The 25,086-nt window shown below is 45.5% G+C and overlaps 1 protein-coding gene across 2 annotated transcripts in view; it reads left to right on the forward strand.

Moving 5' to 3' along the window:
* Window positions 1-25,086, forward strand: part of NWD2 (NACHT and WD repeat domain containing 2) — a 97,297-nt gene that overhangs the window by 40,861 nt on the left and 31,350 nt on the right. The window contains exon 2 of one of the 2 annotated variants that reach the window (XM_048509175.1): window positions 8,821-8,909. In XM_048509175.1, coding sequence (XP_048365132.1) covers window positions 8,821-8,909 — 89 coding nt within the window. Of the gene's footprint in view, window positions 1-8,820; window positions 8,910-25,086 lie in introns of those variants that run through there. The other variant, XM_048509176.1, reaches the window with a different exon arrangement.

Genomic DNA, 25,086 nt, shown 5'->3' on the forward strand with positions numbered 1-25,086 from the left:
AACATATAAGCGCTTGAGGTGCAACATTTTAGACTGCTGGAGCCACTCTGGCACCTTCCACACATGCAGAATAATGCATTTTCCGTCCACTTTCACAATTGTTTGCCAGTGGATTTTGCTATTCCACACAGTAAAATCCAGCTGCAAGGTGCATTGAAGGTGGATCGAAAGTACATTATTCTGCATGTGCGGAAGGAGAGGTGGGATCCAGCAGGTTCTCTCGCTGGGATTCCCAAGAGTTGGAGTTACTAATTATTTTATTGGTGTTATTGTACCCGAGAGGGGGTTACTTAATTGGTGATTTTTAAGCCGCGATTTTTGCCTTCGTTAGCCCCTCACTCTCAGCAGTAAGCGCTGCAGAACTTGAAGCAGTCTAGGCAGGAGGTGCACCGGCGTGCGTGGCAGCCTGCGCCTGCGTGCATTCGTTTCCCACCCAAGGACCGGCGCAGTGGCTGCGTCCTTGCCACAGCCCCGCCCAGGAATGCCCCACCCCCGGAATCCCCGGCCATGCCCCCGTCGTGCCCCGCCCAGCCCCATTGGCACTACGCCACAGTTTGAATCCCACCACCATGGGAACCTGTTACTAAAATTTTTGGATCCCACCACTGTGCGGAAGGGACCTTTGAACGTAGCCTCACTTCTCGCCAAACACTCACTTCTTCTCCAGGTTTAATTTCAGGTGGGGGGCAGGGAATGAGACTCCAAATTTGTACCAGAAATGGCCTGAGCTGAAGGTGGATCTACATGGAGTCCCCCCAGTGTTCCATATACATTCGCATGCAGTACTGGTACCCAGAACAGCTCTTTTTATGCACACAGCAATGAATGGAGGGATAAGTATGTATGCAGCTCTTTTAAAATAAATGATTTTGAAATGAAAGGGGGGGGAGAGATGAACGCCCTCCTGACTACAGGAGGAATTAGGCTGAAACCTGAATTATTCCGTTTGCTAGCATGTACGTCTGTCATTCATATTTTGAAATGAGGAAGAAGCCAGGCTTGTTGTTACAACCGAGGGACCCACTATCTCTCCTTTGTTGATATTACATCCTTAACATTGGTCACTGTTAATCAGTGAAGCAGCAGTTGGTTGGCAATGCTGTGGGCCTTGCCCATAAATTGAATGAGATGTGCTGGTCAAGGTACAGGTCAGAAATTTGGAAGGGGACTACGCACAGCTTTTCAGGGACATAGAGCCACAGTTTTCTATGGTGCGTGTGTTCTGTGGTGCGAGTGCAGTGGTTAGCCAGTGTGGTGTATGGTTAAGAGCAGGTGGACTCTGATCTGGAGAACCAGGTTTGATTTCCCACTCCTCCACATGAGTGGTGGATTCTTATCTGATGAACCAGATTTGCTTACTCAGTCCTACATTCCTGCTGGCTGACCCGGGGCTAGTCCCAGTTCTCTCAGAACACCCTCAGCCCCACCTACCTCACAAACTGTCCATTGTGGAGAGAGGAAAGGAGAGGATTTTTGTAAGCCACCTTGAGTCTCCTTACAGGAGAGAAAGGTGGCATATAAATCCAAACTCTTCTTCATTTTCTTTTTCCTCTTATGGAAAACAGGTTGTCTAGGGAACTGTTTGACAAGAAATCATAGAACAAAAAAGAAGAAAATAATAAAAAGATGTATTTACTAAAGGTATTGTGGTGTGGGCCTATGTCATACATACCTAGGTTTGTCTCTACAGCTGTGCATTTAACGGCAGCTTGAAGCAGAGGAATTAGCAAGGTGAAGATTTTCACAGCGTAAGGATAAACATGATCAGTTGCTAACTGCTGCAGATTAGGTTACTGCAATCCAGTGTTGGCAGGCTGGAACATAATGTCTGAAAAAGTATGGGCTTAGATCTACCAGAGGAATTCCACACTTGTGAAAAGAGATGATGTTCACCAATGCTTTCCTTCAGTACCCCCCACGAGCAGCGTTTGAGACAGGAGGCAAGAGAGTTGTGCAGCATGCACAGAAATCTCGCTGACTGCCGAAGCTTTCCGGTGGATCCAAGCCATTTTTTTGTACAAAGTCCTCAAAACGCCAGAGATAGTTAGCTCATTTCTACATTTCTGCCAACAGATTTCTATGACTCTGAGTTTCATTAGCATGATTTAAAAATAATTTCTGGTCCATTTCCATCCTGGCAGGAAGGAAAGAACACCGACGTTTCAGTTATTTCTCTGCAGAAGTATAAAAATCTAACTTGGGTTTTGTTTGTTTTTAAAAAAAGGGCAGACTGATCTCATAAACTTGTTACCATCAAAAGGCAGTTTAGATTTTGATGTGATAAAGCCGGGTTCTCTGTCTTCCAGCCTCATTAGGTATTTCTATCTTAAATTGTGTGTCATTCCATTTCCAGGCACAGAAGCTGCAGAACTGGGAAGAGTGGATGGGAATGGTCAGGCATTCTTAAATGTATTCACTCCCTGTCACACAATTCCAGTTTGACAGATGTACCTATAAGAAGGCAATAAAGGTAAAGGTAGTCCCCTCTGCAAGCACTGGGTCATTACTGACCCAAGGGGGTGACATCACATCATGACATCTACTAGGCAGATTGTGTTTACAGTTTGGTTTGCCATTGCCTTCCCCAGCCATCTATACTTTCCCCCCGGCAAGCTGGGTACTCATTTGCAGTGGCGTATCTACCTAGGGACAAGGGGTACCCCTTGTCCCTGGGCGCCACTCTTCTGGTCACCTGGGGGCGCAGAATCGGCCCCCCACGTGACCAGGAAGTCCTGTTGCCTCGTCATTTTCGCGTGTTTCGACCCCTTCCCTGCCAGTCGAGGCATGCAAAAACGAGACAGCAGGACTTCCTGCTGCTTCCAAGTGCCCTCAACCCCACCATGGACACCCTGGGAGCCCAGCTGGCAGAGGGAGTCTGGAGGGGGAGGTGGGCACCTTAGGCCTTGCCCATGCCCATGGTGACATGGGCGGGGTTGAGGGCAGTGGGGGGTGGAGCCTGGGGCATCAGGGGTGGAGCTGGGGTGGGGGGGCAGAGCCTGGGAGCATCCTGGAGACAATTTGTCTCCGGGCGCCGTTTACCCCCGCTCATTTTACTGAACTTTTTACTGCTCATTTTACTGAACTTCAGAGAGATGGAAAGCTGAATCAACCTTGAGCCTGCTACTGAAAACCAACTTCCATCAGGATCGAACTCGGGTCATGAGCAGAGCTTTGACTGCAGTACCTCAGCTTTCCACTCTGCGCCTTGGGATTCCCTAAGACGGCAGTGTCCCACCTTATAGAGCCAGTGTGGTGTAGTAGTTAAGAGAGGTGGATTCTAATTTGAAGAACCTGGTTTGTTTCCCCACTCCTACACATGAAGCCTGTGGGGGTGACCTTGGCCCAGTCACAGTTCCTTCAGAACTTTCTCAGCCCCACCTACCTCACAGGGTGTCTTTGTTGGGAGAGGAAGGGAAGGATTTGTAAGCTGCTTGGAGATTCCTTACGGTTGAAAAAAGTGGGGTTTAAATCCAAACTCTTCTAAAGCAGGAAATGCTATTCTGACCCTTGGTGGGTTACTATGAGCTCCTTCAAAATTTGCTCACGTAAATGAATGAACTCACAGATATGTCCAAATCTAATCCAATCTAGTTCCAGGTCAGCTGCTATATCTTAAGCGGAGCTAGATTTGGTGTGCCCAACTATGGCCAGACCAATTTACAAACTGTCTCCTTACAGTTAACGTTAACAGAAATATTTCTCCGGCTCTACTGCATCCATCACATGAATTTTCTAGCTGGGAATTGTTACTGTTGATGCATAAACATCTGGTCAGCAGGATTTTTATTCTTCACAGTAGGTGCTGAGTTGTGCTTACTAATGAGATGGTTTTTCTTCTGCTCTAATATGCCATTGCTAATTAATCTGAAAGGGTGGTATTCAGTGTACAATAGAGTTATCTCCTGAACTGTTTCTGCTAAAGTATGTTGAACCTTTGTCCCAAGAAATATTGGATCCCTATTCTTTATATTATTACTGAGAATAGGATTTATGAAGGTCTGGGGGGATTGAAAGACCTTGGAGAAAGTTTAATCCTTTTATTTGCATGTCAAATTAACCGAATTGTTGAAAAACTGAGATGTATTTTGAATGAACATAAAATGGAACGATATTATAAAGCAGATGGAACAATTGGTCTAACAGTTGTTACAAAGATACTAATGAATATTATGTGAAATAAAAAAAATTACAAAAAATCTGAAGAGATGGTAGACTCTTAGTACTTGGGACATCCAGGAGGTGCTCCTTATGGTGAGCTTTGTGCATTGGTGCTGATTGAAGTGCTAAATCACAACTTTATGTTTATGTTGAATAGTAGTAGTAGAGGAAGAGTTGGTTTCTATATCCAGCTTTTCTCAACCATAAGGAGTCTCAAAGCAATTTACAGTGGCACAGTGGTTAAGAGCAGGTGCATTCTAATCTGGAGGAACCAAGGCCATTTCCGCACGGCCACACTGGGGGATGTGTCGGCGTATACAACGGCAACACACACACACACCCTCCTGCGACCGTTCACACAAACAGTCCCGGAAGGGGCAGGGAAGATGGCGTAGCGCTGTGCCATCGCCCGATCGACGTACCTTCCCTGCGACCTTCCTGTGCGTCGCCCAGGCCAGGGGACATGCCCTCCTGCCCTGTGTGACAGCTCTGGAATCGCAGGGCAGGGGAGGCGTGTCCCCAGGCCTGGGCAATGCGCCGGAAGGTCGCAGGGAAGGTACGTCGATCGGGAAGGGGGGACGGTGCCTTCCAGCCACTGCCGTTCGCATGGCAACGGCTGGAAGCAGCTGTTTTCAGAAAACCGTGCTCAGGGAGTGAGGTTTGGAAACAGCGGCTTCGCACCACTGGGAGGGAGTGAGAGCGGCGCGGCTGCAATACAGCTGTGCCCCCCATGCAAACAGCTCCCTAGGGATGGCGTTTTTGCCATCCCTAGGGCGCTGTAAATGGCCCGTGCGGAAAGGGCCCAAGTTTGATTCCCCGCTCTGCTGCTTGAGCTGTGGAGGCTTATCTGAGGGATTCAGAATAGCCTGTGCACTCCAACACATGCCAGCTGGGTGATCTAGGGCTAGCCACAGCTTTTCGGAGCTCTCTCAGCACAGGGTGTTTGTTGTGAGGGGGGAAGGGCAAGGAGATTGTAAGGCCCGTTGAGTCTCCTACAGGAGAGAAAGAGGGGATATAAATCCAAACTCTTCTTCTTCTTACAATCACCTTGCCTTCCCCTCTCCACAACAGATACCTGGTGCAGTAGGTGGGACTGAGAGAGTTCTGAGAGAACCGTGAATAGCAGGCAGTCCAACCTTAGGCGCCAGTGTTAATGCCCCCTTGCTAGTGTAGGTGCCACTTATGCCATCTGGACTGGCACTGAAACCAGTGGCGGGGTCACACCAGATCCACAACCCGTTGGCCACCCCCTTCCATGGATTGCACTGTATGTGTTATCTTCATAGAGAACCTTCAGATACTGCAGCTGGTGCAAAACATGGCAGCCGGATTATAAACTGCAACTCTCTGTAGTGTTATCTTCCTGATACTGTAAAATCTCTACTGTTTTCAAGCTCACTTCTTCAATCAGAGTATTTCAAGGGACCTTCGCTTCCATACTGCCTGTTTGCTTGTAAAGAACTTTGGCTGAAGTCCCCTTTCAGATTTCTCCATCATTCCGCTGTCAGGAGCAGGAATTCTTTGTTGTGGTGCCCCACCTTTAGAACACCGTCCCCCAATATAATTGCTTGGCACTACTTTTGATTCCTTGTAGATGCTCACTGAAAATCACTTGTGTTTACTTAGATCTTTGTCAGCTTTAAATCAAAGACGGCCCTGGGTTTTATTTGCTCAGTGCTGGCTGGATTGACTTTGTGTTGTATTTTAATTCCTCTTTTATTTTTGGATTTGTAGCTGCCTCGGATTTGGCAGGTTCATAATGAATCTAATAAGTATCATAAAAATAGGAGGCTGCTGCCCAAAAAAAGCAACTTCATCCAGTGGTCTGCTTCTTCATAATATCTAGGACAATTCTCCCAATGCGCTGACACCGTTACTCTGTAGCTGCACTCAGATTTCACAGCACACATGATGATCACAAACACAGTTTGTTCTCTTTTGGTCCTCCCCTGTCCTTTCTGCCCTGCTGCATGAAGCACAATTTAAAAACTTTTGGGTCTGGGAAAATTTGAATCAAGGCTCAGCCAGAGACACAGAAACTGAGGTTGTTTCTGCACGGGCGGTAAACAGCGGCCCAGGGATGGCAAAAACGCCATCCACGAGAGAGGTTTTTCAAAAGTGGCGCCTTCCACCCGCTGCCATGTGAACGGCAGCGGGTGGAAGGCAGCATTTCCCTCCCGCCTTCCCCAACCGGCTTACCTGCTCCTGCTGGCTTCCATCGCGTTGTGGAGGCCAGGGAACACGCCTCCTGGCCTCCATCTCCAGAGCCGTCACTCTGGCCAGGGGTGTGTGTCCCCTAGTCTCCACAACGCGACGGAAGCCAGCAGGAGCAGGTAAGCTGGTCAGGGACGGTGCAGCCTGTGCAAAGGCTGCGCCGTCACCTGTGCCCCTACCGGGACTATCTATGCGGATGGTTCCGGGAGGTGCATCAGCATAATTTATGCCGATGCACGCCTGCTTGCTGGTCATGCAGAAATGGCCTGATTCTAAACTTTGGTTCAGTTAGAATACTGGTTTGTAAATGGAAAACAATCTCCAGTTTGCTGGAGATTGCCAACCTGATTTTGTACATCACAACAAATGAGAAGAAACTGGAAAACTTCCTGAGCTTTCACATCATTAGCGGCTGACACCTCTGATGGGGGTGAGAAAGCTTTCAGTGTAATGATATCAGGGAACAGGATAAGTTGGTACAGGCATTACAGAGAGGAGAGGAACCACGGGTTTCCATTTGTGGTGGCAGTCCCATACTTCTTTAGAACTGCCCTTTGTGGAAAGCCAAATCAGATGCAGCTAAGGGGAGTCTTGAGACAGCTGTATTTGGTTTTACAAATGATTTGCGGCATGCGGGCCAACATACGAGTGGCATTTGGACCAACACAAGAATGACCAAAGGTACAGAGAAGCATATTTCCAGCATTCGGGCTGTCATTATTCACAAAGAAATGGGACTAAATGAAGAGCTGCTTGTGGCCGCTCTGAAATTGCATGCTACCTATAGAGTTCAGGTGAAGGTGCGAGTAATTTGTAATCGAAATCTTAATGAGAGGTCTTCAGAGCTATATGGCCCTCCAGGATGTTCCAGGAACCTGAATTCCCCATCAGCCTCTGCCAGCGGCCATGATAGCAGGGGCTGATGGGGTGTAGTTCCTGAATTTATCTCAAAATTATAATTTGAAGATATTCCGCTGACTTGGCAATGAACTTTCAAGACGTTGAAAGGAAGCAGAAGTGGTTTTGCCACATTGCCTTGCTCTGAAATTCCTTCGCCCGGTAGTCTCCTGTCAAAGTGCCGGCACGCTTAGATGCGACAAGTTTGGACCATGCATACCTGCTGAAGAGCTGGGGAGGAAGTGCCATTTAGCTGAACTCACTGAGTTCACAGCTATTCAGTTCTGCAATTGGATTTGAGTTCAGTTGCACATAAGAAAAAAATATAGTGTTGAGATTCAGGTGCTGCACCGAAGGCTCCCTGTTTCCCCTGCTATGGCAGGATCCGCACCCACGAAATCTGGCCCTGCAGCATATTTACAGAACAGCTTATCCCAGCTATAAGTGCGGACTGGAGTCTGCTGACCAGAACAAGGTGCAAGCCTCGTTTCCCCTCTATCTATCTTCAAGGTTGTTTCCATGGCGTTTCCTGAAAGTGAGTTTGTTGTCGGTACTCATCCACAACGCTATGGACTCAATCCCTCATATCCTGCTTTACTGATTTACAAGGTACGATGATATTAGAACTAATCTGGGAGCTTTACTACCTCTAGAGATTTATGTTTCTCTCCAGACAAACTAAATGTCTAAAGCTATTAGGGCAGCCCTAAATGGCGAGAATTTCTGGAAACGTTTGCTACATTTTTTGGTCCGTGTTCTACATGATATATAACAATGATCCTGTTTTTGTACTTGGAATGTATGGTACTTCTGGTTTGTGCCTAATAAAGGTTTTTGGATTGGATTGGATTGGATATAATTGGAGATTGGCTGACTGTATATTCTGGAGGCCGTAGTCATTTTTGACCTTATGTAAGAGAATAATCAGCTAGTACACTCACTTGTCTCAGATCTTCATTGTGAGTGGCTAAGTGGGAAACTGAATTAGCTACTTTGAAAGCTGAGGGCCTGTGTGCTTTTTTATTCAAATTAAATAGAGGGCATGCATTTTGTACAACGCGCATTTTGGAAACGCATTATGTGATCCACGTGTATGCAAAAACAAATTTGTTCCCGCTTATCCACATGTTACATTGTCATTACATTTGCCAATATGTTTATACTACATCACATTTCTGTGTACTGTGTGACTCAGTCCCATTGTGATGTTGTGATAGGGAACCTGCTAAAACATTCCTTTCTTCGGAGCTGTAGCCAGCTTTTATGCCTATCTTTTTTTCTTCTCGAGATTGTCATACCCTCTAAAAATGCAAGGATATTATAAAGAACAGGGTTGAATTGTTGGAGTGAGCATTAAACTGAATATTGTTAAATGTCACAACAGGCATTTCACTTTGACAAGTTGTTCCCCCGAGGACAGAATTCTGATTGCTGCACTACGTTTGTGCTCACAGTTTTTAAGATCGTGGCTGTCTCCTGCATAAGCCCACACAGTTATTTAAATGTATAGTTGTCACAAATCTTGTTAACAGTTCTTTTTTCCATGTACAGATACTGTAGCAGAAAGAAATGCATTACGTGAACAGGTGTATCCTAAGCTGCGGGAATTCTGCAGGGAAAACTACGGGCTGGAATTTCAGGTAGCATTTTCCTCATTAAGTATTTAAGTTGTGATGCTTGTGAGCCTAGTAAACACAACATAGTCAGTTAAAGTTATATCCAAGTTTGTTGTTCAGTAACTTTTGGAGGATTGTTCTGCAGTAATTGAGGTCACATTGGCTGTTCGGGTTTCCCAGGTTGTATGGTCATGGTTTGGTCTTCTTTGCTCCTAACGTTTGCTCTAACCATGGCTACGCAGCCCTGAAAATCACAACAGCCAATTGATTTCGGCGCGAAAGCTGGCGGCAATACAATTAAGGTCGCAAATCCGGTGAAGGCAGACAGCACCTTTTTGAGGACCGAGTGCCCCAAACTGCAACCCCAAAACCCACTTATTTATAGCATAGAGAATTGCCAACGTGGTAAATTTAACCTGAATGCACAGAGGTTTTTGTATTTGGCGGTTTGGCTCAGGTAAGAGCGCTGGCGTTACTCGGGAGTAAGCTTGGTGGTAGTCGGTGGCTTTGCTTTGAAGCAATTGTGCCACTCTTCGAATGGGTGAATCACGACCCTAGGAGGATTTACTCAGAAGCAAGTCCCATTGCCAGCAACCGAGCTTACTCCCAGGTAAAGGATTGCGCTTTAGTTCTTTGCATGAAAATCAGTGGAGTTTAACAGCACTTAACAGGGTTACCTACACCGCTTCCCCAAAACTAGGTCTTAGGTTTAATGCTAATAATCGAGCCCAGAGGCCCAGGCCAGCCTAGATGTGCGTGTGTGGGGGGGGGACGATTCCCCCCCCACATGATGAACTCTGTGCGTGCCCACAGAGAGGGCTCTGAGTGCCACCTCTGGCACCAGTGCCATAGGTTCACCATCACTGTCATAATCCATGCCATACAGGTGCTATAGAAAGGATCACCATTGGACGTGGTGCGGCTCTTCATCCCATCCTTAGCCAACTGTAAGCCAACCATTCCTCGAATGGGCTGTTTGGGGTATGCCTCTCTATGTCCAGCCTGTCTTGTGACTCACCCATAAAAGTGGTAGTGGAAGTAAAATCAAATTTAGGAAAGACCTTAAGGAAGAGAAGGAGGGACTCCCGTTGCATTTAATGGCACGTCTGCTGTGGTTCAAGGGGGTGCTGAGGGCCAAGTGGAGAAAGGGAAGGAAAAGGATGTCTGTGCCAATCCAGTCCCCAAAAGTGTCCATGTGAAGAAGGATGATGTCATAAGGCAGTGGTGGCGAACCTATGGGATTGGTGCCAGAGCCCTCTTTGTGGGCATGTGTAACCTCAGCTTGTGGGTTCCGTGGGGCAGTACTTGGAAGGAGTTGCAAAGAACCAAATTTAAACAAAACAGTTTACTTCTCTTTACAAATAACATTAAACATCAACATTTAACATTACAATTCAAGGCCCTGTTCAGGTTGCATTTCAAGTCCTCCTAGTTACAGTCTACTGATACTGCCAAGTCCAGTTCTTCTTTGCAAGTGGGTTGGCTCCTGAAGACTCCAAGGGCTTGATGAACAGGATGCAACATGATGAAGGTTTCCAGGAGAACTCTCACCCGTTACAACCACAAAAAGAAACCCTTAACAAGGTGTTAAGGGCTTATAGAAATCAAGGTCCGAGTCTGGTAGCCTTGTCTTCTCCAAAGAGCTCTGCAGCCTTTCTGCTGCTCTGAGTCTCCACCCCCTTACTGGTTCAACCCATTCTGGGCATGGGGGTTACACATACACAAACAGAATGCCCCCCCACACACACACACACACACATACACAAATCTAGGCTGGCCTGGGCCGCTGGGCTCGATTATTATCATTAAACCTAAGACCTAGTTTTGGGGAAGAAATGTAGGTAATCCTGTTAAACACTGTTAAACCCCACTGATTTTCATGCGAAGAACTAAAGCGCGATCCTTTACCTGGGAGTAAGCTCGGTTGCTGGCAATGGGGCTTGCTTCTGAGTAAACCCTCCTAGGGTCCTGATTCACCCGTTGGAAGAGTTGCTTCAAAGCAAAGCCACCGACTACCACCAAGCTTACTCCCGAGTAACGCACGCCTCGGAGCCAACCGTTTTTTCTAAACTAAAACCTCAGTATTCAGGTTAAATTGCCATGTTGGCACTTTGCGATAAATAAGCGGGTTTGGGGTTGCAGTTTGGGCACTGCAAAGGTCTCGAAAAGGTTTACCATCACTGTCATAAGAGTTTAAATTTGGATGAAACTTAGTGGTGGCTCAGTCATGCCCTAATAGTTTTGGCTCGGTCATGCCCTAATAAAGTTGCATTTCATCATCGACAAGTAAGAGTTGTGGTAATGTTTGATACCCAGCTATTCATAGGAAGCAAATTGGGTTAAATTCAGCCTACTTGTCGCAACTCAACTTTTTCTCAACTCCGCCCAGTTTCTCTCCTTGTTACAGCCCTCCCCCCTCCCATAGTTACACCTTGGGCCTTTCTCCACTTACCGTTTGCAGTGCGCTACCCGCAAGCGCCAGCAGTCACAGTTTTCTAGATGCGGGGAGTGCGTGTTCCCCACCTACCACAGATACTGGGGCGAGAGTCATGAAAGGAATGCTATTTTATCAAGCATGCAGAAATGACTTCTAGCAGCTGGTAGGAAGGAAAGCGGCTGGAAATCCGGAGGCGGTATTGCGTTATCGCCGGCATGGGACTCGTGGGGAGGACCGCTGGACCCCGCCCTATTTGGGCAGAGTAGCGCGCAGCAAACAGTAAGTGGGGAAAGCCTGTTGGTTTTTGTCCACTTAGGTCCTATGATCCCTGCTATTGCCTTTTTGGTGATCCGTTTCACCAGCAGAAAAGCTGACCAGTTCCGCCCTCCTGTGGTGCACCTTGCCAAGACTGTGATTCTGAGCTAAGCACACAGCCTACCTCATTGGGTTGTTGTGAGGATAAAATGGAGGAGCAGAGAATGACATAAGCAGCTTTGCATCCTCCTTGAGGAGAAAGGTGGTGATTAAATGAAATAAATAAATGTGTCCATTAAAGTTTTTGCCACCAGCTTGGTGTTTCAGCACAAGAGTGACCCAAAGAGATGCTGACATTTTTTAAAAAAAAATCTGCTTTTGTAAGTAAAGATTAATTAGCAGCTACCTTGTATGTTCTTTGCTAGCATTCTTCCTTAATTCTTCCAGGTTATAGATTGTTTCCAAATGTCTGTGGTTTTTAAAACTTCTGTGTAATCTCTGGGTTTATCGGGTTGGGGCTTCTTGGAGAAGTCTGGCCAAGCACCTAGGCCAGTGATTAGTAGGCTTGCTTAACATAAAAGAGCCGCCGAAATGGCAAACTTCTGATATTTGAAGGAGGCCTAAGACATGAAATATGACTTACATTTTGGCCGGGGAATTATTCTGTAGAAGTTTCAAGGGCTGCATGAGTCGAGTATTCGGTAGCATTTTCTCCTGACATTTCACCTGCATCTGTGGCTGGCATATTTGGAATCCTCTGGAGTTGACACCAGCCACAAATGCTGAGAGTCAGAAAAAATACTGCAGAACTTCAACCATGGTCGAAAGCTAGCAACTTTTAGTAATCCTGGTAGTAAGAAAAGCCTTCGACAATACATTACACATTTTTATTGTTACCAACCTTTTTTAAATATTAAGAAATGCAAATATGTAATAATAATTATTAAAGTGTATAATTTTTTTATTAAATGTTGCTAACATTAAATGAGACTGACAAAAATAAAAACAAAAGGAGCAAAAACAGATGTTGCTAATTATAGTTGTTGACTGTTACTGCTAATAGAAATATTGTGAGTTTCGTCTTTGTTGCATGTCATTTAAAATCCATCCGATATGTTGTCAAGGCTGTACCAATTACAGGGACTACAGGGCCTTGACCACTGAAGTACCCAACAGTGGTGGTGTAGGAGGAGTTAAGAGCTCATTAGTATCCCATCTGCAGGAGGGTACGGGTTTGATTCCCGGCTCTGCCGCCCTGAGCTGTGGAGACTTATATAAAGAGTTCCAGATTAGCCTGTACCTGCCCCACACATGCCAGCTGGGCCCGGCTTTGGAGCTAGTCACACACAGCTTCTCGGGAGCTCTCTCTGGCCCACCTACCTCACAGGGTGTCGGCATTTGTGAGGCCAGGGGAAGGGAGCAAAGGAGGATAGTAAGCCCCATGCAGAGTCTCCTACAGGAGAGAAAGGGGGGATATAAATCCAAACTCTTCTTCTTCTCTGACCCCCATGTCCAAGATCTTGCCACCCCTTCTGGCAAAGGAGAGCAGCGCCAGCAAGGGACAAGGACATGTGCAGCAAGAGACAGGCTGGGGGACCCACTCCATTGATCACCCTCCTCGGCTACAAGCCACATATTATGTGGCAAAGAGCCACATGCAGCTCGCAAGCCACAGTGTGGCCACCCCAGGCCTAGGCAGTTTTAACTTGCTTACCAGAGAGTCAGTGCTGAAGGGACAGCTCCAACAGGGCGAAGGGAAGAAGGAGGAGGTGAGGCTAAATCCCTCTTGTGCACAAACCACACGTGTTTCACTGCTTCTCAGGGCAGCCAGAGGTGGTCAGAAGGGGGGATCAGAATAGGTGCCACCTTAATATCGATATCCTTTCCCATAAAGCCAATGGTAATGTTTTTTTTTCAATAAAACCATAATGGCTCATTCCGCACATGCAGAATAATGCACTTTCGAACTGCTTTCAATGCTCTTTGAAGCTGTGCAGAATGGCAAAATCCACTTGCAAACAGTTGTGAAAGTGGTTTGAAAACGCATTATTTTGCGTGTGCGGAAGGGGCCAATAAGATAGCTATTTTTCTTAAGAAGGAAAAGAGAATGTATATCAAGGGGGAACCCAAGTTCCTTTTTAAAAAAATGTACTAGCAAAAAAACAGTATAAATGGCTTGCAACAACCAGAAATATTTTTTTTGATGGATTGGGGACATTTTGATCAATATAAGGAAAAATAGTTTAATAGTAGAAGAAAAGACAGTACTAACGTAGAGAGGTTAAGAAAATCGATAGAAACTACGTCAGTCTCTTACCTTTTCAAAAAAAAATGTTGCAGCTAAACCTGAAATGTTTTAATTAACTTTTTGACAATTGTAAAATTACGATAGTTGTATGTTTGTACGTGCCTGTTTGTGTTGATCTTTGTAACTATGTGATTATTTAATAAACAATATTTTTTTAAAAAAAAGGATAGGTGCCACCCCCTGCAATCCTACTCCAGTAGTAGCACATTAGCTTGAGGGAATTTTTTGGGTTTTATTTTACATGCCCTTAAAAGTGCACGAGGAATTCATTTGGTCAAATATTTTAGCATAGAGTTCAGGCCCACATGAGATTTAAAATCCAGTAGAGAACTGTTGCTTGGATGCCGTCTCAGAGGATTTCCCTAGATCCAAAAATAAAAAGGAGAGCAATCAATGTGATTTTAACCAAAGATTAAATGTTGACATGAGCCTGAATATTCAGGGAGGTTTCCTCAGGGCAGCTGGCAAAACACATACTACAACTATCCATTATGTTACTGAGACTACGTAGAAAATGGGTCACGGATGTGACCAGTTAAATCTTTGTTTCTTGTTACTGCATGAATGACTTCGGTTTGTTTGGTACAAGTGGGAAAGGAAATGCAGAATTTTGCAACGGAGACGTGAAATAGCATTGTGCTTTCGCTGAGGTCGTCCGTTCAGCATTTTTTTGTCCTGCTGTTATTTCTGGACTGGTCACAATAAGCAAGGCATTATACAAGAAGCAAAATAAAGCCACAAGCCCTGCCTTCAGCTTATCATCTGAGTAAGGGACTGGATGCACAAGAGGGTAATGTGGAGTAGAAGACAGGGAAAGATTAGTATGAGAATGCCAGAAGAAAGAAGTCAGTTTTAACAAGCATTTAACCTCATTGGGTTGGATCTCACCTAAACATTTCTGTGGGTCGAAGGACGTCCATCCTCATAAGTCCCACCTCATCCACTGAAGCACCCCATTCCTCTAGGACAGTGATGGCGAACCTATGGCACGGGTGCCAGAGGTGACACTCGGAGCCCTCTCTGTGGGCACGCGCACACAGAGTTCATCATGTGGAGGGTGGAAAATCACACACACACACACACACACACACACACACACACACACACATCTAGGCTGACCTGGGCCTCTGAGCACGATGTGCATGCATCAAGGGAGGACTCGGCTGGCGGGCCTGGTTCCTGTGCTCTGGGTGGCTGTTGCCTGAGGGGGGGGCAGAGGAGGCAGAGATGCTAGAGAGGCACAGAATGGTCGCGTGCTTGGGACTTACTTAGAGGAAGCTAGAAACAGAGCTGGCCTATGCACTCAAAGCGGGTGAAGCCCAGAGGAAGAGGGAGCCAACCAGTTTTTTCTAAACTAAAACCTCAGCATTCAGGTTAAATTGCCGGGTTGGCACTTTGCGATAAATAACTGGGGATTGGGTTGCAATTTGGGCTCTTGGTCTCAAAAAGGTTCGCCATCACTGCTCTAGGAGTAGCTTGGGGGAAGTCAAAAGTCTGCCACAGAAACTGGCAACAATTTCTCCGCATGCATGTGCAGAAACATTGAAGTAGCTTCACCATCATATGGAAAGAGAGAAAGCTATTTGTCTTGACTGGGGACATGGATCAGATATGCTTGCGTGGCTATAGTAGCAGGTGGTATAGTGGAGCTCTGTCTGAGAGGAAGAGGGGGCATCTACATTTTCTCAGTGCTTGATAGCAAACCCAAAAAGTTACCTGGTGTTGCTTCCTATTTGGGCTATCAATATTACCATAATTGGGTGCATTCTAGGCCAGTGGTGGCGAACCTTTGGCACTCCAGATGTTATGGACTACAATTCCCATCAGCCCCTGCCAGCATGGTCAATTGGCCAAAGGTTGTAGTCCATAACATCTGGAGTGCCAAAGGTTCGCCACCACGAATTGTAGTCCATAACATCTGGAGTGCCAAAGGTTCGCCACCACGATTCTAGGCAATCAGGAAGGGACACAGCCATGACACAAGTCATAAAGAGATGTTATTGCTTATACTCCAGGGCTCATAGTGGTGGGTGCTTGCTGCAAACAGCTTGCAATGCATTATACTAAAAATGATAACATCCTACATAGCTTTTCCCTTGGGGACTCTACGTTCCCCCGCTTCTTTGAGAAAATGTTGCTCCCAAGATAAATGTGGAATAATCCTTGAGAAGTGCTGGCATTTTATCGGTTATTTGTTTTCAGGGGTAACCGGGTCGTTATTACGGGATCTGTTAAGGTCCTTGAAGTTGCTGCTTACTTCATTGTAGAGTGTAATTGCCAGGTGTGCAGCAACGTTGCTGAATCAAATTACCTCAGAACTGGTTTTGTAAGCTTCCTGATAGATTTCTGTTGGGGTATACTCCAGGAAATAGTCCTTTAAAATATGATGCTGATTGTAGCCTCTGGAAGGGGACAACAAGGTAAACTCAGAATAGCCCCACTGACCCTCAGACACCATTGTGTCCCACCCACCATGGCGTCTAGGCACCAGCATCCACCTGAGTCTCCCTCCAGCAACATCCTTCTCTCTCAGTGTGTGCCTGACCCTCAGAGGGTTTTCTCGCCCTCTGTCAGTGCCAGAACAACTAACTGGCCATTACAGGAATAGCCCACTGAGAGGAGCAGTGACCTCACTTTCCCTTCATGCGTTGCTGTTATAAGGCTCTGTTTAATGTTTGCATCTCTCACAACCCAGCAAATGGTTACCACAGGGACGCTTTAATTCACTTGCGCATTCCTGTGGAACCAGCGATTTATCAACTGAATGACTCTCTTCCACTGGCTCCCTTTTAAATAGCCTGTCTCTTCTTTTCAACTTCTGAAGAGAAGACTGTTTGGCCAGGAACGTCAGATCCTACTTGAAAAGGCTTCCAGGACTTGCTCTCCTTTAGCTCTGGGCATCACTTACATTGGTAATAAGGGGGCTCAAAACCTGCACCAGATAACTGTGCCCAGTCTCTATAGAGCAATGATGTTGGCCCGTTGCAGTTCCCTTCCATCAGCCATATCAACAGGGAGATTCATTAAAAAACCCTTACCACCTGAGGCTGTGCATATGCAACGGGAACTGTGTAGACTCTATAGATCATATTTTACTTTATTGTCCACTCTATGCTGTACCCAAAGTCAAATTCTTGTCATCCCTGCTACTCAAAAAAGAGTATGCATCTGACTTGCAAAAGATTACCTTTCTGTTGGACAGCCCCAGTAGTGACGCAAACGATGCAGTCGCCAAATTTTTGGATCTGTATATAAAACAGTGCTCTGGGAGCAAATCCTGAACATCAGCCTTCTTTTCCTGTACATTTATTTTAATTTCCCTCTATTTGGTCAAGTGGACTTGTGTATACAATATTGTTATGCCAATAAAGGTTTTTGTTAGTTGTCAGCCTGTCTCTGGTATGGAAAACAAATACCAACATTCAAAAATTCAAAACAGTAAGAGTTTTATTATTAACAGTCAAATATGTTTTACTATTATTATTATTATCATCATTATTATCATCACCACCTACCTCACAGGGTGTTTGTTGTGAGGGGGGAAGGGCAAGGAGATTGTAAGCCCCTTTGAGTCTCCTGCAGGAGAGAAAGGGGGGATATAAATCCAAACTCTTCTTCTTCTTCTTCTTCTTCTTCATCATCATCATCATCATCATCATTAAAAGTAAAATCCATATGCACACTCTCAGCAGAGCAACAAACTGAGTAAGGAATACAAAAGAAAGGTCTTGTTAGACAGATTCATGGAGGGCAGGTTTATCAGTGGCTGCCAGCTATGGTGACTAAAGAGAACTTCTGTGTCCAGAGGCAGTAAATGCCTCACTGCCAGGTGTCAACATCTGGGGAAGGCCTCATCCATTATCTTTTGTAGTTGGACCTCCAGAGGAACTGGTTGACTGCTGTGTGAGACAGGATGCTGGATTGGATGGACCACTGGTCTGATCCAGCAGGGCACTCCTTATATGCCTATACATCAGTGGTTCTCAACCTGGGGATCGGGACCCCTTTGGGGGTCGAACGACCCTTTCACAGGGGTTGCCTAAGACTCTCTGCATCAGGAGCAGCAGTGGCGTAGGAGGTTAAGAGCTCGTGTATCTAACCTGGAGGAACCGGGTTTGATTCCCAGTTCTGCCGCCTGAGCTGTGGAGGCTTATCTGGGGAATTCAGATTAGCCTGTACACTCCCACACACGCCAGCTGGGTGACCTTGGGCTAGTCACAGCTTCTCGGAGCTCTCTCAGCCCCACCTACCTCACAGGGTGTTTGTTTGTGAGCGGGGAAGGGCAAGGAGATTGTAAGCCCCTTTGAGTCTCCTACAGGAAAGAAAGGGGGGATATAAATCCAAACTCTTCTTCTTCTTCTTCTTCTTCTTCTTCTTCTTCTTCTTCTTCTTCTTCTTCTTCTTCTTCTTCTTCTTCTTCTTCTCCATCTGTAAAATGGATAAATGTTAGGATTGGGGGTCACCACAACATGAGGAACTGTATGAAAGGGTCGCGGCATTAGGAAGGTTGAGAACCACTGCTATACATAAACATGCAGTTTCTCTGTGCATGCCCAAGATTTTCTTGTTCTAAAACGGTCTATTTAAAAGGGAGGCCATGAGAGATGTGAACTTTCAGGATATTTTGAACACAGAGGAATCATCTTATTTTAAATGGTGGAGGAAGGGTTAAAAACGAACACTGGCAGGAAATAGGCATCCGTGCAATGCTTATTTTCTTAACAGATTTAAGCTTAAACTACTGTGCTGTACAGTACTTTAAATAAAACAATTGTACCTGTGAAATGCATGGGGTCTGCTATGGTTATAATGTTTGATATGTCTGCAAAACCTAAAAGCATAAAAGCTTCAGTGTGAATCAGACAATAATTACAAGTCTGCCCAGTCTCAGATATGGAGTAGGAAGTAACTACATCCCAAGTTAGCTAAGCATATCTTAATTTGTGAAAGCTGTGAAAAATAGGGAAAATAGTGGTTAAAATTAGAAACCGTAACCTTCATAGTAAACAAAAGCTGAACTTTCCATATAATCAGCATTACTCAAAAATAGTATAAAACTGCGCAGTACCTGTTATTAGAGGCAATAGTGAGATTTTTTCATCAAAAACAACAAACCCTATTTTAGTTAGCTTCCAACTCCGAATAAAATGCATTTCTGTCAATAGCACTAAAAGGCACAGTGCTGAGGGATTCTCACAATACAACCCTGAGGTTACAACTTGACTTTTCAAGCCCACATTTTTCATTGAACTGTCCACTGTGACTTCATGCTCTATTTCCTTATTGAGCATGGACTGTTCGTGCCCCACCAGTGTACAAATGAGGATTTCCCCTCCCCAGTGTTACCCTTCCCAAAGTGATATGACCCTCCTGACTTTCCCTCTGGCAGGTTTTTAACTGTTACTTTATCTCGTGTGCCTTCTGATATTAAATAAGACTGTGTTGGACTTTCTAGATCGTTTGTTGACTGTTGTTGAAATATAGTAGACTTAACAATTGGGGACATAGTTCCCCCCGAAGATTCAGCAGCAATTATATTTCTAACCATATCCTGAATATCCCTTGATACTCAATCCAGGATCCTCAGGGTCCACAGATTTTGGCTGGCATTCAAATGGTTGACTTCAAGGGAGGGTTAGATTCTTGTTTCTGAAATTACATTGACCTTAGTTACATACATACATAAGCCTTTATTGGCAGAGTCAGAAAAAAGTTACAAGAATTGGGAACAATTGCATGGATACATGATAGATAAAAGGCCCCACGGGGAGCACAACAAATACGTTCTACTGGGAACTCTCAACTATCTCCGGCAGAATAAAATTATGATTCTGCGTCCACAAAGACCGGGGTCCGAGTTGTTTAACAATAGAGATAACCTAGTCAGATCAGGCAGCCCAGATTGGAAGAAAAAATGTAGGTTGGTATATTTAGATCTGATGTTATCAAATCTGGTGCAGTGCAAGAGTTGGTGAGTCAGGGTTTCAACCACATTAAGTTTGCAACTGCATAGCCTTGCAGATTTTTCTAAATTGCTGAGCCTACCCTTTAATAGGGCAGAGGGCATAATGTTAAAACGTGCAATGGTGAGGGCTCTCCTTGCGCGTGGGTTCGTTAAGGTATGGAGGTAATAGGCCATACTTCTCTGCTCAAATGGAATTAAGAGCTGTGTTGGAGCATTGACCTTAGTTGCTATTTTGATTGTTTTCAAAGATACGGCCTCAGAGACAGCCCCCCCCCCCCCCGCCCTTACCAGCTCCAGTGACAGGAAGTTCAAGAATCCTGTGCCCAGTCGTAGCCTTATTGATGGAATGTGCATGGTTGTTTATCCATGCTTTGTAAATAAAGGGGTATTTTGTATTTATTTATATGTGTACACTATTTTTATTGTTCCTGGTTTTGAAATGTACACAGTTCTTGGGATGGGACAAGTCCATAAGGCCAGGAATAAGTTTTAGAGCTTTTTTATGATATAAGTATTTTGTATTCATACGCAGTATCAGTTTTCTGCAATTAGTTTCTCGGTTTTGATTTCTGTTGCAGTTTTCCCCTTTTTGCTCTTATCCTAGTGTCCCACTGAGCAAAGTTTATTTATATCTTTATTAAAATATTTATATTCCACTTTTACTTTTTAGCTCATGTTGAAAGCCTTAAGCCATCCTCCAACTTAGGAGGTTAAGAGCTCGTGTATCTAATCTGGAGGAACCGGGTTTGATTCCCAGCTCTGCCACCTGAGCTGTGGAGGCTTATCTGGGGAATTCAGATTAGCCTGTACACTCCCACACAAGCCAGCTGGGTGACCTTGGGCTAGTCACAGCTTCAGAGCTCTCTCAGCCCCACCTACCTCACAGGGTGTTTGTTGTGAGGGGGGAAGGGCAAGGAGATTGTAAGCCCCTTTGAGTCTCCTGCAGGAGGGAAAGGGGGATATAAATCCAAACTCTTCTTCTCCTTCTCCTTCTCCTTCTCCTTCTCCTTCTCCTTCTCCTCCTCCTTCTCCTTCTTCTCCTTCTCCTTCTCCTTCTCCTTCTTCTCCTTCTCCTTCTCCTTCTCCTTCTCCTTCTCCTTCTCCTTCTCCTTCTCCTTCTTCTTCTTCTTCTTCTTCTTCTCCTTCTCCTTCTCCTTCTCCTTCTCCTTCTCCTTCTCCTTCTCCTTCTCCTTCTCCTTCTTCTCCTTCTCCTTCTTCTCCTTCTCCTTCTCCTTCTCCTTCTCCTTCTCCTTCTCCTTCTCCTTCTCCCTTTTCCTCCTTCTCCTCCTCCTCCTCCTTCTCCTCCTTCTTCTCCTTCTCCTTCTCCCTTCCTCCTCCTCTCCTCTTCCTCTCCTTCTCTTCCTCCTCCTCCTCCTCCTTCTCCTTCTCCTTCTCCCTTCTCCTTCTCCTTCTTCCTCTCCTTCTTCCTCCTCCTCCTTCCTTCTCCTTCTTTACTTCTCCTTCTCCTTCTTCCTTCTCCTCCTTCCTCCTTCTCCTTCTCCTTCTCTTCTTCTCCTTCTCCTTCTTCCTCCTCCTCTCCTCCTTCTCCTTCTCTCCTTCTTCTCCATGTCTATTCTCCTTCTCCTCCTTGTTCTCCTTCTCCTTCTCCTCCTTCTGTGTCCTTCTCCTTCCTTCTCCTTCTCCTTCTCCTTCTCCTTCTCCTTCTCCTTCTCCTTCTCCTTCTCCTTCCTCCTTCTCCTTCTCCTTCTTCTCCTTCTCCTTCTCCTTCTCCTTCTCCTTCTCCTTCTCCTTCCTCCTCCTATTTCTCCTTCTGTGTCCTTCTCCTTCCTTCTCCTTCTCATTCCTTCTCCTTCTCCTTCTTCTCCTTCTCCTTTACTCATTCTCATTCTCATTCTCCTTCTCCCTTCTCCTTCTCTGTGTCCTCCTGCTCCTTCTCCTTCTCCTTCTCCTTCTCATTCTCCTTCTCATTCTCCTTCTCCTTCTTCTCATTGTCTTCTCCCTCTCCTCCTTCTTCTCCTTCTTCTCCTTCTTCAGTGCCTCCTTCTTCTCATTGCAGTCATTCTCATTTAGTCCTTCTTCTCATTCTGTCATTCTCATTGCTGTGTCTGTCTCGTGTCCTTCTCATTCTCCTTCTCGTGTCTTCTCATTCTCATTCTCCATTCTCATTCTCGTGTCATTCTTCTCGTGTCGTGTCATGTCATCTCGGCTGTCTCGTGTCTCATTGCTCATCCTCATCGTGTCTTGTGTCCTTCATCATTCTCGTGTCATTCTCGGTGTCTGTGTCTCGTGTCTTCTCGTGTCTCGTGTCATTCCTCCTTCTTCTCTGTGTCTCATTCTCGTGTTCTCATTCTCGTGTCTCGTGTCATTCCTTGTCTCATTCTCATTCTCATTCTCATTCATCTCTTCTCATTCTCATTCTCATGTCTCATTCTCATTCTCAGTGTCTTCTCATTCTCATTCTCATTCTCATTCTCATTCTCATTCTTGTGGTTGATTAAAGGATCGTTTGGATGATTGTAGTTTGGAGGACAGATGGGACAGAGTGAGTTGGGTTCAGGCACTGTCGAGGACAAGATCCCAACGTCCCTGCCCTTCTCTTCTCTTCTCACTTTCACTCAGGAAAACGAGAGCACTTCTGGCATAGGATTTTCCATGGATGAAGTTGGGGCTGGGTCATAATGTGGTGGTGTGATGGGACTTCAGTTTGGAGGAGGGGGTCTCCTTGAATGGGAGACTTCTTGGGAAAGGGTTGGATCATTTGGAATAACAATCTGTTTGAAACAGTCGGGTTCAAATTACAGTCTGAACTTCCTACAGGTGCATAATGTTGGATCCAGTCTTCTATTCCTTCCAGTGTAAATAGCAACACAGACTCTGTCATACTCCTTCCTTTATACCCCCAACCATTTCAGTTCTGTTTCCCTGTGTTCAAATCATGCATAGGGGCTGAGCCTGCTGAAGAGAGCCTCAAGAAGGGAGAACGACACTGGGGTGCTGTGTAGTTTCTGGGCTAAGCCAGGCTACTTCTATTCAGATGCCCTCACCTATTGATCTTGCTATCTTCATTGTTACTCACATGCTAATGGGTGGATCCCACTCAACACATGTAGATCTAGCTTGCTAACTGCACCCTTTACTTGTTAACAGACAATGGTTCTTTCCCCCACCCTGGACACTCCAACAAGTATATATATGCTCCACTTGCTTTCCTACTATCAGATTCTCTGAAGATGCCAGCCACAGATGCAGGCAAAACGTCAGGAGAGAATGCTGCTAGAACACGGCCATACAGCCCGGAAACCAGTGGTGGGATCCAAAAATTTTAGTAACAGGTTCCCATGGTGGTGGGATTCAAACTGTGGCATAGCACCAGTGGGAGACTGGAGACGTGGGAGTGGAAGGGCATTCCGAGTGGCGGGGCATTCCTGGGCAGGAGGCTGTGGCAAGGGCGCAGCTGCACATGATCCATGGCTGGGAAATGAATGCACGCAGGTGCGGGCTGCCATGCACGCCGGTGCACCTCCTGCTAGACTGCTTCAAGTTCTGCACGCTACTCCTGAGAGGAGGGGCGTAACTAAGGCAAAAATCACATGGCAAAATCACCAATTAGTAACCCCCTCTCGGCACACCCAAATAATTAGTAACCTACTCTCAGGAACCTGTGAGAACCTGCTGGATCCCACATCTGCCGGAAACCACACAGTACCCCAGTGATTCCGGCCGTGAAAGCCTTCGACAATACAGAGAACTACATTCACCATTTTTGCTGCTAATGATGGGAGAGAGGCAGTGATCCTTCTCCCAGCTATGTATGGGAGAAAAATGAGGCGCCTAAGTGGGGTATTTCCATGTGGGTGGCTCTGTTGACTGAGCTTGAGCAGATCCATCTGTCTATTGCCAAAGTAAATTGTTCTCTGCAGGCTCTTCAGAATATTATTCTGAAACGCACCTGAGTTAAAAGAGCCTTTGTTTAAAACAATGTGTGTTGTTTGCCGCAGCCAATAAAAACACATTGCAGGTGCGTGCATCACGCATTCAAAAGACAATTACAATAATTATGATTATATTTCACAGGTTTAATTTGATTATAATGTGGTTTACTGCAGGTGTTTAGAACATATCTTTGATTGGACAATTTATAGGATACAGCTCTGACCTTGTATAGCCTGCTATTGGCAACAACTAGCACCTGGCAACATCCCCTTCTTCTGCAATCCACATTCAGTCCTTTTGCCGAATGTTCCCATGCTGGTTCTTCCATCTCCATAGGGCAGCGGTGGCGAACCTTTGGCACTCCAGATGTTAGGGACTACAATTCTGGAGAGTCGCGGGTTGCAGACCCCTGCACTATACCATGCTGGCTCTCACCATGCTGAATAGACTGCTGGTTGCGGGAGCTATCAAGACCATGTGACCCCAATATTACTGTACTTATATTGGCTACAGGTCCACCTCGAGCCCAATTCAGGGTGTTGATTTTGCCCTTTAAAGCTGTGTATGGCTTGGGACCGGAGTAGATGAAGTACTGTCCTCTCCCATATGTTCCCGCCCAGGAATTAAGATCACAGGGAAGGTCTGATTTACTGTCCTGTCAATCAGAGTAGCTCATTTGGTGGCTACACAAGAGGGCTTTTTGAATGGCATCCCCACCATTATGAAACAACCTCTGCAAAGAGGTGCCTCTGACCCCCTCACTTTCAATCTTTAGGAGGCAGTTGAAGACTTTCTTTTTTCTTTACCACTGCAATTGGTTAAGCAATCCTGAATAGGGATTTTAAATGTTCACGTTTTTACTGTGTTTAATTCTGCACATTTTGTCTATATTTGTAAACTTCTTCGTGAGCTGCGCAGGGAAGAAAGGCAGCAAATACATATTTTCAATAAATAAAAATAAAATCGCATGCGAGTGTAAAATCGCATGACCTGTGAACTACCAGGAATGTACAAACTGTAATATGGTTACTCCTGCTGGAAGGCACTTGTAAACATTTTGCCAATTACATCGCTGTCACCAGTAAGGGCTTCAGTTGGTCTCAAGATGGGAGCCCTATATTGTCTCTGAATATTGGCAGATACGGGGGAAAGCCAGCAATCTGCCATTATTATACTAACTATGTTGGCCAGAATGGCTTCCCTAGACATTGCTTCTTTAAACCCTTCCCTGCAACAGGGCATGTTATTTGCATCTGTGTTAAAATATGAAGTGAAACCTCACTGTATCACTTAATCTCTTTAAATAAATGTAGCTGCTTTCTCTCCTGTGCACTGCTCTGCA

Source organism: Sphaerodactylus townsendi, linkage group LG10 (assembly GCF_021028975.2).
Source record: "Sphaerodactylus townsendi isolate TG3544 linkage group LG10, MPM_Stown_v2.3, whole genome shotgun sequence".
NCBI classification, from domain to species: Eukaryota; Metazoa; Chordata; class Lepidosauria; order Squamata; family Sphaerodactylidae; genus Sphaerodactylus; species Sphaerodactylus townsendi.